This window comes from Xyrauchen texanus, chromosome 17, assembly GCF_025860055.1.
Source record: "Xyrauchen texanus isolate HMW12.3.18 chromosome 17, RBS_HiC_50CHRs, whole genome shotgun sequence".
In the NCBI taxonomy this organism is placed as follows: Eukaryota; Metazoa; Chordata; class Actinopteri; order Cypriniformes; family Catostomidae; genus Xyrauchen; species Xyrauchen texanus.
In genome coordinates, this window is record NC_068292.1 from 3,182,040 (window position 1) to 3,198,139 (window position 16,100).

The window sequence follows — 16,100 nt, forward strand, 5'->3', positions numbered from 1 at the left end:
TTTAATGAAAATTCAGTGTTCGGTAATGGAGGCTGATCACATGGATGTAGCTATTATGGGTCACGGTCATAGTGCTGCCAATTGGCAGCAGGAAGTATGGAACTTTTAACAGACTTTAAAATAGCACTCTTGTGTTTACATGAATTGCTGTAGACTGTAGTGCCCCCTTGAATATGGGCAAGGGGCCATTTTCACCTACAGTCACCAAAATTGGTACATATATAGTTCTCATCAAGCTAAACAACTTTCATACTCAGTCATTAGTTATGCCCAAAAGGAAGCCTGCCATTTTGGATTGATTTTTTTGGAAATTGCAGGCTCTGAACTTTTAAATACTCCTCCTAAGGGATTCATGTGATTGTCACCAAATTTAGGCAAAATTATGCAAAAACATTTAAATTGTAAACAGATTTTTGATATATTTAATGGTGTTGCCATGGCAAGGCAATAAATTAATGGCAAACAGGAAGTGTCTCATATCTTCTGCGTGAATTGTGTGATTTAGATCAAAATTTAGCTGTATACTTGGTAATGGGGGCTGATCACATGGGTAAGGCTACTGTGGGTCACGGTCATAGTGCCACCAACTGGAAACAGGAAGTGTGGCACATACAATAGACTGAAATAGTCCTCTCACTTTTACCCAAATGCCTTAGAAATTGTTAAAAATACTGTCAAGACACGCTGATGTAAAATTGTGAAGGGATTCTTGATATCTTGAAGTGTTGTCATGGCAGCGGATCAAATTATATGATATTGTAGTGTATTCGGGTGAATTTGACAAACTCAGCCATGTGTTTAATAATGCTTTTGACATGAATGTGGCTATGGTGGGTCACGGTCATAGGGCCTCCAACTGGCAACAATAGATGTTCAAAGGTATTCTAAAACTTGCCATAATTAAACACTTATTTCATTTGCCACACACATCAAAGTTGTTAAACATTATGTCAGAGTAGATAATAACACATGGTGTCTAACTTGTTTACTCAACCAAATGCATGTGTCCATCATGCATTGTTTTCAAAAAGCCACCGGGTGGAAATGGACCCATGGTGCTTGGGCTCATCATCGCTGCTTGCAGCTATATTATGTTTAGTTACTCTTAGGGGCTGTTTACAAAGGGCATGTTCTTGCGTCTGCACTATTTTCTAATTAGCATTAATGCATGTAATCAAGGGATGGGAAATTTAACGTTTTAATTTCTGCAATTAATAGTTGACTGTTTAACAAGTAAAAAAAAAAACATTTCACAATTAATGCGGTTTCCTTTTTTCTTCCCAAAACTACACTAAATGTTTTTTTCCCATTTCCTGTGGCTGATATTGGCATAAATAAATATTCAGGAGGTCCACGCTCAACTCGACTGCTCATCCTCACGATGAAACTGATTGTGTGGAGCAGTGAACGCTTATTCATCATGAGTGACACATGGTCATCTGATCCAGTGTCAATGTCAAAAGTGAAAGTGTGCAAGAGAGACCCAGCGTGTGCTCAGTAGAGACTAAATTATATTACAATTATAATTTTGAGATTTTAAACAAAATTAAGGGTACCCATTCAATATGTTTTATATTTGAATTTATAATAAAGCATTGGCAATGTACAGTTAAGATTCTCATACTAATAAATCTTGATGTAAATTGATTCTGCCCATTTGATCTTATTATTTAAAAAGTACACTGGAAAATGGCAGAAGATTTAGCCAAACTTGAAATGCCCACTGATTTTTTGAAATAACATATAGATAAACTTATTTAAAATAATTAAACCTGTAAAATGTGTATACCGTAATTTCCGGACTATTGAGCGCACTTGAATATAAGCCGCACCCACTGATTTTTAAATAAAATATTATTTTGAACATAAATAGGCCGCACCTGTCTATAAGCCGCAGGTGCCTACCGGTACATTGAAACAAATGAACTTTACTCAGGCTTTAACGAAACACGGCTTGTAACAAAAATAAATAGGCTTTAACGAAACACGGTGTGGCAGCGGGGGCGTGGTCAACTTACACCTGAGCTAAATTATGTCTAACACCGGTGTCTAATTTCAGTAAGCATGGGGAGAGCGGCATAAAAAGGCAGCAGCCACAGAGCTGAGAGAGTGACACACGTCAGTCTAGTGTTGGCGCATAGAAGAATTGAGAAACTTTATAAAATTGATTGTAAACATTGCTGTGGCCATTAAAAGCCTTACCTGGAACGTCAAGTGCCCTGCTGAAAACTGTCACACTGGTGCCCACGTGACAGTTTTCCCAAGAAGGACACGTGAAGCAGGGCACTTGAAATTAGACACCGGTGTTAGACATAATTTAGCGCAGGTGTAAGCGCCCTTACAGCTTTTCTTTCCCGGACGGGCGCTTGACCACGCCCCCGCTGCCACACACGGCTTGTAATAAAACATTTGCAGTAAACAGTAGCCTACCAAGAAAGTCATTGGTCACCATCTTCCTCGTCCTGTGCACTGAAACCACTGAAGTCATCTCCTTCGGTGTCGGAGTTGAGTAGCCTCAGATTTAGTTGTCTTTTGCACTGAGTCAATTCCTCACGCTGCTGTTTCCAACGCCTTATCATCGACTCATTAAGACCAAGCTCCCGTGCAGCAGCTCTATTTCCTTTTCCAACAGCCAGATCAATCGCCTTCAACTTGAAAGCAGCATCATATGCGTTTCTCCATGTCTTTGCCATGGTGAGGGTGACAAAATTACTACCGTAATCAGAATGATGGGAAGTTTGAGCGCGCTCGATTTAATCTAAACAGTAAACAAAAAAAGTTGTTTTGACCTTAACCCGTTCTGCAATTTCATTGGTCTAATGAAAGCTTCACGCCGCCTAAAAACTGAGCATGTCACATAATGTTTTTTATTTATTTATTTTTTTTATAAAATTTGAAAGCGGGAAAAATCCATATATTAGCCGCGTCATTGTATAAGCCGCGAGGTTCAAAGCGTGGGAAAAAAGTTGTGGCTTATAGTCCAGAAATTACGGTAATTAATTATATTTGCAACATGTTCATATTTAAATAATTAAAATAAATTATGACTAATCAATTACTTGCAAGTTCTCTAAGACAAAGTATAAAGTAAATATATTTATAATAAACAATAAATAAGAAACAGATATTTATATAAATATATTTACATTCAATTTTTTTAATATTTCATGTACCATTATAAATCATGATTAATTACAGAAAACTGTGCAATTAGTTAAAAAATGTAATTGATTCACAGCACTAGTGTAAACAGGCTGACATCCTTGATTGTTGCGACACGTCCCACAGTTTTTCAGTGTCTTTCACCATGAGTTCCATATTTTTTAGCTCAACTTTTAAAAATGCATCCTTAGACTCCTGTGTTCTGGGTGTTTCTTCCACTTGGGGCACTTTCAAGACCCAGGGGCTGATTTTAATTAAAGCAAACAGATTTCAACTTTTCTTTTTGTTATATGAAAGTAAAATTTAAACTTCCTTGGAAATTTTTTAACAGGCCGTCATAACTTATTTTTGGTACTATTCATTTTTGTTTTTTTATTTGTTAACCAAATTGATAAAAGTGTCAGTAAAAAAACATGCTTGAGGTGAATTATAAGATGTGAAATTTCAAGGTACAAATCACTTGTCAGTGATATATTTTGATTGAGAGTAATTTCCAATCAAGCTGTAATTTAGCCATTTTATGCAAAAAGTGTACAAATATTATCGAACTGTTTGTATTAGGTTACACAAAATGTTAGTTATGAAATTAGTTAAAGCAAGACAAAGGAGTTGGCCATTTTATATATAAAAAAAGGAATTTAATCAATTCCACCACAGAATTCTATTAAACACTATACAAAATTTGAGATGTTCAGGAAGTAACACTGTGGTGGGAATTTTCCGAACTTTCAGAAAAAATTACACAAATTTCCAGAGATGCAGGTACATACACTGCTGGACATTGTTAATTAACAAATAATAGACTAAATTGTTTGAGTGTGAAAAACATTAACAAGACTACTCTCAAAAATCCCACAGCATCTATCTAATTTCTAAATTAGAATGTGCTTGTGTCCTTTAGAAACAACAGAATCCTTTGAGAACAGCCTCTTACTGTAGATCAGTCTCCAGATATGCCAAGAGTTCTTGTGTCAAAATGAGTGTATGAGAGGAGATGATCATCTGTGCTCAATGAGTTACAGTACATTATCATCTATCTTTTCATATCTTTATGGTCTGTCTAAATGTCTTTAAAGTGATCACTGTGTAGTAAGGAGGCTTTAAACAGTTTGAACCCAACCAGTTCATGAAATGCGTGAGCAATTATGACTAATCTAGGGTGTGGCGGTACAGCATACTTACCATATCCATGATTAAGTGTCCACACACGTTGCATTTATCAGCAGACTGCTGAAATCCAGAGTACTATTAAAGACAAGAACAGAGTCAGAAGGGTTACTGCTAATGTGAGCCTGTTCAACCAAATCTCATTCCTTTCTGTCAACTCATTTTCTGCAACCCACACAACATTAACATTTCAGACATAACCATTCCTCTAATTTAAGGACATTTAATGAGGCGAACAGCACTTTTAGTGACAGGAATGCTGTTTCACCCCTTTTGAACCAACCAAAATCCTTTCATAAGCTTATTATGTAGTACATGAGAATCTGTATGTTTTTAAAAAGCTCAATTCATATTCACTCAGAACATCTACTAGCAAAATGGGTTGATTTTGGCATTGATTGATTGATTTGGCATTGATTTTGGTTTTATCCAGCTACACATACATGAATCTGGCATACTTATCCACCTTATCACAGTTACATACATAATTCATTCATCAATAGCTATTACATACAGTGGGGTCCAACAGTCTCATTAAATTTATATAAATAAAAAAAAAAATCATTTCAGCTTTTCATATTGTTGCTGATAATATTATTTGAAGTGCAAAATCTTTTTTTCAAAATTGCTCTGTGATGCTCACTGTGTTTCCAGGTCATTAAAATTGTTGTTAAAAAGTGGCCTACACTCTCAAGACATGTTCAGACTTGCAAACTACATAAAAGAGGAAGACGGCATACCAGGAAGTCCTCTTCACAAAATACTTTCCCACAGACATAGTAAAAGGCTTTCCCCCGGAGCTTTCGACCTGCAGATAACAGAGAAATATCATCATCAGTTCAGCGGCACTTCAGACAAACCAAAGTTCACGATGTGTCGTTGTCTGACATTAAATGATACATATTCCTTATTAAATGAAAAACAAAATGTCTTCATACACAACAGAATGCTGATAAATATAAAAAACAGGCTCATTATAAAAAAACTTAAGCATTTGAAAGGGTTTACTATTTAAGGTGACCTTAAATGTTGTCGACTTATTTAAGGTGAAGTGTGTGATTTCAATGTTCAAACACTTTTTATTATTCCAGTTAAGTACGCAGAGTCAAATAAATGTAAGCCCTTCATAGTTTGATGTGCCTGAAAAGTGAAAACACGTGGGTCTATCAAAACATTGCTCTGTTTGTGTGAGCATCACAACCTGCCCAGCTCAACCAATTACATGAATTTGTGCAGGGATTATGTGTTTTAGAAAACAGTGTTTACTTACATAGTGCCACATAAAAAAAAACAATTTGCAAAGATATTTGTATAGTAACTTCTGCAAGCTGCATAAATCGTGTCCACACCCACACACATCATCAACACGTCTCTTACAACTGGAAACTTTCCCAACACATTCAAGCAGGCTCAAGTAACCCCACTGCTCAGCAGTCAATAACTACAGACCCTACAGTCTCTCTCCTAACTTTACTGGCTTAAACTCTTGAGAGGGTTGTATTCAACCAGTTGCCTGCTTTTCTTTCATAGAACCTTAGGTAGTCTGACTTAAAAAAAAAAAAACACACAACAGAGACTGCCCTCTTGTCAGTTGCTGAAACCCTCATACTCCTTGACTTGTCTGCTGCTTTTGACATGGTAAACCACAAGATCCTCCTGTCCACCCTCCTACCTAGTGATCCCAAGCAACCCATCTGTTGACCACAACATCTCTATTCATCTTGGTTCAAGCACACTAACGCCAACCAGAACAGCCCAGAACCTAGGACTGCTGGTAGATGACTAGCTTAACATTACTGCAAACATCTCATCAACCGCCTTGTCTTGTAGGTTCGCACTTTACAACATCAGGAAGATCAGACCTTCCCTGTTTGAATATGCAGCACAGCTCCAGGACCAAGCTCTGATCATTGCAAGATTGGACTACTGCAATGCTCTGTTGGACATCCTCCCAGCTAGCATGATTAAGCCACTGCAGATGGTCCAGAACACAGCAGTGCATCTGGTCTTCAATCAAAAAAACGAGGGCTCATGTCACCCCACTCTTGATTTCACTCCACTGGCTACCAGTAGCTGCCCGCATCTAATTCAAGGCTTTGACTCTAGCCTTCAGGACAACCGATGGAACAGCTACTTCTTACTTCAATTCACTCCTCCAGGTCTATGTCCCAATTCGTTCTCTGCGGTCAATGAAAGAGCAGTGCCTGGTGGTCCCATCGCAAATAGGCACAAAATCTATTTCACAATAGGGATGGATGATAAAATAATCTCGATGTTTATCGTGATAAACAAAATCTACTATATCGATAAACATCTTCTGAGGAATTTTCAATATTTAGCCTATGTCTACATCTAGACGTTCAGATGTGCGTCGCTAAAAACGCAAGCAGTTAGGCTTTCTCAGGCTACGTTTCCACTGCCGTGGAAGATATCCACTTAGACGCTCACAACACTAGGAAACGGCGTGCTCCGCACCACTGTCAATCCTACAATCCACCTTTTGGTGCTCGGCTTCAGTAGGAATGAATTAAAAACGCTCTTGCAGCTTTGCTCACAACACGCCAGTGGAAACGTAGGGTCAGACTGTATGAACTAGCTAATGTTAGCTGCCTTGCTAAAGATTAGGCTATGCCAGACACCTAGGTCCGGGTCCGGACCCCAGATTGAATCCATCCACACTGCAAGACTTCATGACGATGGTTGCACCCTCTCATCATCTCTAGTGAGCAGCACTATTTCATGATCATTCACTTCTCTGTTCCTTTGTGGTGGAATGAGCTTCCAACCTCCACATAATCTGCTGAAACCATCTCAACATTCAAGAACTAGTTGAAAACATATCTATTCTGTGAGCACTTAACCAATCCACACCATTTACATTTACTATTTAATAACTAAAATCTTTTCTTGTCTGTTTCTTTCTTATGTGTTAGCTTCTATACTACTCCAGCTACTTGCCAGTGCGATACTACAGATATTGTTGACTTTTGCTTGACAAATTGCTTGCTATGTTCCTCATTATTAATGCACTTTATGCATAAGTGTCTGCTAAATTACCTCATGGTCCTCATTCATGAAAATTGTGGAAATATACGAAAACATTTTGTTTAACATCTATGCGAAAAGTAATAAATGTTATTTATTTATTTATTCAGATGGAATGCATTCACATCGTAAAATATTGACTTGGCAAACACTCGCATGTTTGTTCTAAACAGGAAGTGAGGAACTTATAGTTATTGCATGCTTTTTGTGTCATCAGAGGATCTTTTTTAAATTAAATGATCCAAGAGGTCAATAAGATTTTTTTGAAGTGGAGCTTTAGTGTAAGCAAATTTCAGTCCAGCCAGCAGGAGAATGTCCACCAACATTAATCTTCTGTGATTCAGTTGATCTAATTTCCAGCGTCATTGGTGAAACTTCTCTGGTAAATTTGGATGGTAACAGTAAAATTTCCCTTGCAACAGGAAAATTCTTTAAAGAATGGATAAGCACTTTAAAGAATAGAATGCATCAAGAAGGTCTTTGACCGAAAAGCTGTAAGATTTAACTGATTTGCAAGCTATATGACAGAGTGTGGCTTTTTCCTCCCCCCCCATTGTGTGATGTATGCACCTGCCCACGATGTGTTTATTTATGGGTTTACTAGCATTATACCATTTACTTTACTTTACCAACTGAACGTGATTAACTGATGCCTATTCTAAATTATCAAACCTAAATAATAGAGCTAATATTAAATTCAAATTTTAAATAGCCAGTCACGTTAGAGGGCATTAAATAATTTTTTTTCAATCAAATGCAAACAAGAACTGGTACTCGGTGGCCAACACTATTATTATTGTTTTTTTTAAGGTTAATTTCACTCATTTAATTATTAGTACATTTTTGAATTACTTATTTAATTTCACTTCAACCAAAATGTGGTCATGGCAGTTTGTCTGAAAGAACACAAAACATTCATATGCACGATTTACACATGTCGGGATTAGGAGCAAATTTTGTTTGTACCGACTAATGTTTTGAAAATACGAAAAGTTTCACAAATCTGAAAATTTACGTCAGACTGGCTTTACGAACGATTTACACAAAAATTTGTTCTGCTCGTGTTTCATGAATGAGGCCCAATGTCACAATCTCAATTGTTCTCTGCTCTCTATTAATTCTCTTTAGCACAAATCTAGTTAGATCATTACCTAAAAGTGTCAAAATGTAGTCTGATTTATGAACAAATGTCGATAAGGGTCAAAATAAACCAGGGTCCAAACTCTAATCACATGAGAGAGATATTTTAATTTAATTTAATAAGCAGACATTTCAGACAAATTAGTAGCAAAATACATTAAGAAAGTGTCAGAACTCTGTGAGCAGTTCAGATATTCTGCTGTTTTCTAGCCCATGGGGATGACTTCCTGTCCCAATCTGGGCTGTTTCTGTCTTTTTACGTCACCAGACAGACACAGACAGACCCCTCCCATCCCACAGGAAAGAGGAACATTCCATGCATTTTCTGATGTAGTTAATCCTCTCTAAATCCAATGAAAGCCTTCATGTCATTGATATTAGCCCACAAGACACAGTGGAATACAGTCAACCTAAACAAAACGTTTATTGAGATTGTTTCATGAGTCTGCTGGCAATCTAAAAGTGTTTATTTTAATGCTGGAATGATTACTGCTCAGCCACATGTTTCAAATGCATGTACCTCAGTCTCAGGCACACAAATCACATAGCCACAATTGGCTGAAACAGTTTCATGTGTGGAAACACTGAGCCAAGTATGTACTAAGCAAACAATGATTCGATTTTCAAAGCATGGTTACTGTGCTACGATACTCTGCAACAGACAAGCAGTAAGTGAGAAAATGAGATGAGATTTGTCTAGATGAAAAGATCATGTGGATGTTGGAGATCAGTTTGTTACAAGGAAACAGAAGCCAATCACAGGAAATGCTTGTTGACAAGGGGGGCTAATTTAATCTTTCTCCCGGGGGATAAGAGTAATAATTCAGAAACTTTTAACATATTCACAAGAAGATATCTCAGGGAGCTTAGAGGGCTCAAAAGCCAGCCACATCATCCATCATGCACACATATCCAGCAAAAATGTATAACTATAATCTCTAGTACATAGCATCTAGGGCTGGGCGTTATGGCTACAAAAAGTATGTCTCAATAATTTTCAGCTCGATAATTATGTATTTGATCTGAAATTACTTAGTGATTTATTCTTTTAGTCAGAGGAACCATCATGTGGTTTAAGGTAATCCTTAACACTGATAGTTGTCTAGTCGTTCAGACAACCCACTAGTCGATTAATAAAGTATGGAGTTTTGCGCATCCCTAGCACAGTGAAACTTCTGTGTTAATAGAGGTAAAAATCAGCTTTACTCTCACTGAGCACTGAGACATCTCTATGTAAGATTTCTAGGAAACGATAATCCATTCTGGATTTGGGGTCTCTTCAAAAAGCAAATGAGAAAATGAGAATGATGAGAGATGGATAAAGCTCTGAGCCTCGCCACATCAATCTTTTTCAGGTTGCAATGCTGAGAAACCTAATGGGAGGACACTAGACAAATGGTGTCCAATGTATGGGTCATATTTTAATGACGGAGAAGAAAAACATGTGCTTAATTTCCATACATATGGCTTGGGCTAAATAATTTTTTTCAGAGTAGAATTCAATCAACAGTCAGATTTAGTGGGTAATTCACTTATCCCTGCATGTTCAATTTGGCACCAACCACACTATATGTGCTTACATTTAATTATCACTGTTATGCTGTCATATGAGAAACGGTGAACGTGATTTATTCCTTCAAAACAAATCTCTCCAAAAAATCTCTACAAATTCATCACAATCCTCCCTCCCTCAAAGACTGGTCCAACCTCATGGCCAGACTGTGTAACAGCTTCTTCCCCCAAGCCATCAGACTCATCAATACTCAGAGACTGGACTGACACACACACACACACACACACACACACACACACACACACACACACACACACACACACCCACCCACCCACCCACACAACTGTACACCATCCAACTTTTGCACATGTCCAGAGTTGCACTTAATTCATTGTCACTTTATACCTGGCTGCTACCTCAATAACTGCTATGTACATATAACCCTGTTTCATAGTATGTTATGTTTACATTCGGCATTTTTATGAAGTGTCATCTTTTTGCACTACTCAGATTAAAAATGTGTACTGGTTGGCACTGCACTGTCTCTCACAGTCCCTTACCGTGCCTATTGTCCGGTTTTCTTTTTTTGTAATTATTGTACTGTCCAGTACTTTTTGCATGTCCACTTTATGTAGGAATGTGTAGGTCTTATTCAGTCTGTGTAGTCTCATGTGGTTCTGTGTTTGTCCTATGATGTTTATGTAACACCATGGTCCTGGAGGAACGTTGTCTCGTTTCGCTGGGTACTGTAATAACTATATATGGATGAACGACAATAAAAAACACTTGACAAAAACAGTCTACTTCATTATGATTAACAACCCCACAGAGTCCATGCCCTTTCATAGATCTCAACTTCTATTGATTAGGTTAAAAACAAAGTTCAGACTAGTCGACTAAATGGTTCTGATGCTGGTAGTCAACACTGGAATTACTATTCAGTTAATATTTTTCCCCATTAAACTGTTCAACATTTTTACACATTTACGTTTGGCTTTATATTTTTACAGAGACTGCAAATCATTGTCATATTAATGTTAAACATTTTAAATATAAATAATACAAATATTATTAAAAAAAGAGGATATCTGGAGCAGATCCAAAGTTTAAGTTCCCTGCAGGATGCGCATGCTTCTTCTCTCTCTCACTCGCGGCAAGCACAGGAAAATATCCTCTCGCTAGACAAGAAAACTCAGCAAAATACTGTAGCTATTGAAATTACTTTGGTGGTGGTGCGGGAAGCGGATTTCCAAAATATTGGCTTGAAAGCCTAATGTTTTGACATTTGAGTCTTCTTTAAATCTGTGCGTGCTTGAAAGTAATTTTCTAGCTGAACAGGCTTTTTTAATTTTGCTCATCATGTATGTTTCAATAAGTTGCCTAGAAATGAACAGTTTTAGGTTTATTATAGGCTACATCACAGGCCTATTTTTCTATCCTATAGTTTTTTTTTTTTTTTTTACATCGTAACTGTTATTGGTTAATGTTCTTTACAGAACAGCTGTCATATTAGATAGATCAATGGCTAATGCACGACTGCAAGTCGTGAAATACCACAACTTTTCTCTCGTAGATTTGGCTTTGCCTACCTGTTAATTGTTTTTTTGTGTCATGTTCTATATTTAATGTACAATGATGATAATGCAAGGTGAGCACGTTGCAGATAAATGCCCCTTTTCAGTCAAATTTGGAATAGATTAAGTATTTTAAATTGGTTGCATAAATGTTTTTTTACTGTTTTTTTTGAAGGGTGGTTTCTTTTTAGAAGTCAACTCCAAAAATTTTATTTAAACGTCAGTGAAATTAGTCGTTATGCACATCCCTAGATCAGACTGCCCATACATTAGTATTAGGATATACACTGGTCTAAAAGTATTGAATACTTTTAAAAACAATATATTATTACGAATTTTTATTGATTCCATTCAACAAATAAACAACAGAAATTATATAAAATTAAACCCTTCCTCCCCGAACATATCTAAAGGGGGTCCAATAGAGTCGATGTAAAATTTGCATAAGGCGCACCCTTGCATCTCTAGATGTTGATTTGACGTTTTTTTTTATCCTAGCCCAAACTCCCTCCTCCTCTAATACCAAGTTTAAATCTTTTTCCCCTAATCTGTTGAAAATATCAGGAGCTCTGTCCCCCAGAATCTGAATTAGCAGGGAGTAATACACTGATGCCTCATGACCTTTTCCAAAAGCAGTAATCACCACTTCCAGATCATCTGCCGCTTTAGGGGGTGTATGCTTCTCCCAAAAATAGTACAAAGCAGGTGGTGCAGCTGAAAATACCTAAAGAATTGAGACCTGAGAATCTCAAAATGTTGAACCATATTTTCAAAAGGATCTCAACACTCAACTCACATATAGGTCACCGAGCATATTAACCTCCCTCACAATCCACTCTGTCCAGCAGAAAGGGGACTTATTAATACATCATTTTGGATTCAGTCATATGCTCCAGGCAACAATTAAATAAATGTCAGAATTAAAAATATATTACCAAGTGCAAATGCGAGATAACTGGGTGTAACTTCTCTGTTTAGTTTAATAGAAAGGCTTTGCCATGCGAAAGAGGGGCAACACTTTCCTGTTCAATACAAATCCAGGGACGGGCTCTCTCAGGTGGAAGTGACCAATGAGCCAAATGATAAAACAAAATCTCGGGTAGGCCTAGCCCACCTTTGTTAATCGGTTTATGTAACTTATTGAAATGTAATCTGAAACTTTTACCATTCCAAATGAAGGACTTCGCTATGCTATGAAATTGCTTGAAATAAGAATGAGGGACATCTATAGGGAGAGATTTAGCAGGTAGTTGAAGTTTGGATAACATTAATACCATTTTAATAACATTAACCTTCCCAATCATAGCTAAATGTAATGAAGCCCACCTTCCCACATCACTCGAAAACCTTTTTATTAAAGTGTCAAAATTAACTCTTTGGGCCATTTTGGGCCACTGGAAGGCATCTGGCTGAAAAGCCATTTCCGGGCAGTAAGCCGTCAGAGCCAAAGCTTCGGATTTAGACCAAATTCACTCTGTATCCTGAGAACTTAGAAAAGGAATTAATAATTCTGTGGAGACAAGGCCTAGATCTAGTAGGGTTGGAGACAAATAATAAAGTATCATCTTTGTAAAGCAAAAGCTTATGCGCCACACCTCCCACTATTACCCCTGGATAATTATCCTCTTTTCTTATCGCGGTTGATAATGGTTCCAGGGCAAGACAGAACAATGAGGGGAAAAGAGGGAAACCCTGCTGGGTGCAGATATCCAGATGAAAATAATCTGAAATGAATCAATGTTTGAACCGCCGCTACCAGGTGTCTATAAAGTAACTTAATCCACCCAATAAAAGTATTCCGGAAAGCCATCTGGCCCCGGAGCCGCCAAGCTCCTCCAAGTTTATCTCAGAATCAAGCGAATTGTTTTGCTCAGCCATCAGTTTAGGAAGTTCCAATGATTCCACAAAGTTTCTACTATTCTCTTCAGTAGACGAAGACACGGAACTATAGAGATCAAGATAGAATTCTTTGAAAGCATTATTAATAATAATGGTTGAGGTAAATATTTCACCACCAGCAGATTTCACTGAGGGAATGGTAAAAAAAAGACTCTCTCTGTTTTATATATCTGGACAGTTTTCCTGCCTTATCCCTTGACTCAAGGTATTACTGCCTTGCTCTGAATAGCCAAAACTCCACCTTCTGCAACAAAATGGTATTATAGCTGTATTTCAATTGGGTCAATTCTCTGAGGACATTAGACGACATGCGGCACTGCCTCTGGACTTTTAATATTCCATTCCAATTTCACGAGTTCTTGTGCTTTGGATGTTTTGGTGAATGAGGCATACTGTATGATTCGGCCCTTAAGAACCATCTCCCAAGCCACACCCACAGAGGAAACTCAGGACCAGTTTGTCTCCATATAGACATTGATTTCAGTCTTAAGCATTTGTTGGTGCACTCAGTATTTTGCAAAAGAGATACATTAAATTGCCAACTACATTATTTTTCTGCGTATGTGGCAACACCTCTCAACACACCAGGGCATGATCTGAAACTGAAATGTTTCCAATTGAGCAATCAACAACAGATGGAATGAGGGACTTATTTAAAAAAAAAAATAAAAATAAAAAAAAATCTATTCTAGAGCAAATCTTATGGACTGAAATTTATTTTATAATCCCTACCAGATGGGTTCAAAAGGCTCTATAAAAATATTGCTCATATCTTTAAGAGCAAGATTTTTACACATCCTGTGAAGCATCAGTGTTGCTCTAGGGAGCTTGCACACTTTTGCTTCACTATGAACAAGGACTGAGTCCAACAAAAGATTAAAGTCTCCTCCCAATATTATATCATGAGGGGTGCCAGCGGCTTGCAACATCCCCTCAAGATCTATAAAAAAGCCCTGATCATACAAGTTAGGTGCATATATATTAGCCAAAATAAGACTTTGCCCCTGAATTTCAGCAAAAACAATAATGACTTTTGCTAATTTATCTTTAATCTGTTTGAGACATTTGAATTGTAGATGTTTACCTATCAGTGTAATGACTCCCCTGCTCTTTCTCGAGCCAGCATTATAAAAACAAATGCCCACCCCATATCCAGATTTGGGGAGTAATGGAATACATGTAACATGATTACTTATTTAAAATACTAAATATAAGTAACTGTATTCTACTACAGTTACAATTGAAATAATACAATTGGTAATTAGAATCGTTTAATTTAAAAGTATTTTGATTACTGAAGATTACTTTGCATTTTATTGGAATTTGTTTAAATTAATATTAAGTCCTTTCAGATGGAAAACATTTATACATATAAAGGATGCGATCAAAAGTGCATTTGAACAGTGGTGAAACACTTTCTTATGATGCGTTACATTTATACGAGCAGACAGAGAAAAAGTTTGAATTAAGTCTGGAGTACAAGAAATAGAAATATACCTTGTGTAAATTGTCAGCTTTACGCTAATCTAAAATGTTATTTCTAGCCATTTTACATGCACATTATCAGGCATGATAATGTTTTCACGTTGGATCATCATTTCTTTCCTTGTAAGACCTTTGATATTAGGGCAAAAATTTTATTCTTGATAATAATGTTTGTATTGTTTTAATGTAACAAAATCAAAAAATCCTTAAAACAAGATCCATTTGATTTATCTTGTTTTAGAAACAACACTGCATAAGATTAAGGTTTTTCAGAGAATGTATATGTCTTACTGTATTGAATACATGCTGTAAAATGTAAATTACATTTTACAGCATGTATTCTGTAATCTGTAGTGAAATACATTTCAGTAACATTTACATTTCAGAAATTCAGTAAATTTCCAGTAACCTTCCCAACCCTGCCCATATCTTTCCAAATTTTTCCACTTCCTGCAGAGAGAAATGTGCATTTCTTGAAGAAACATGATATCATATTTCTTACGCTTAAGAAGAGAAATAACCTTCCTGCTTTTTATGGGGTGCCCCAACCCATTCAAATTCCACATTTAGAGAGACAATCCACTTTTATTAAAATTTGACATTTTAACATATAAGAAAAAATAGATTGTGTGTCAAAAACAAGATTGTAAAAAGACCACATTCCAACATTGGTGCGACCATTAAAACCCAAACATCCCCCAGAACAAAACAAACATGTGCATTAACCCCAGACAGTGTCAACTGGCATCCATCCCTTCAAACACAAAAAGTCCTTGTACACCTACAAGGACCCCTGTGACAACTTTGCCGTCGGATTGCTCAGGTCCAGTGTTTCTATACAAATTTTGTGAGAACAGAATCACTCAGTAAAAGATAATCTATAATACACTCCAGCCAGTAGGCAGAGCCAGCACACAAAAATAAACCATCTCAGTTTCATCAGTCAAGTGAATGATCAGTGAGCTGGTCCATTCAGCTGCAACGTGAGTACCACAAAATTACTTACTCCATTGACTATATGAAGGACATCGCTTGCTGTGGCCATGTGAATGTTTTATGGCCCTCCTTAGCATATATTCTCAATTTGGCCAGGAATATCAGTGCAAAAGCAACCT

General features: G+C 37.0%; 1 protein-coding gene across 3 annotated transcripts in view; it reads right to left on the reverse strand.

Moving 5' to 3' along the window:
• The window catches only part of limd1a (LIM domains containing 1a), an 81,027-nt gene that overhangs the window by 18,159 nt on the left and 46,768 nt on the right, over window positions 1-16,100 (reverse strand). For all 3 annotated transcript variants that reach the window (XM_052146744.1, XM_052146745.1, XM_052146746.1), the window contains 2 exons: window positions 5,070-5,137; window positions 4,345-4,407 (listed from right to left, as the gene is read on the reverse strand). In XM_052146744.1, coding sequence (XP_052002704.1) covers window positions 4,345-4,407; window positions 5,070-5,137 — 131 coding nt within the window. The remainder of the gene's footprint in view (window positions 1-4,344; window positions 4,408-5,069; window positions 5,138-16,100) is intronic.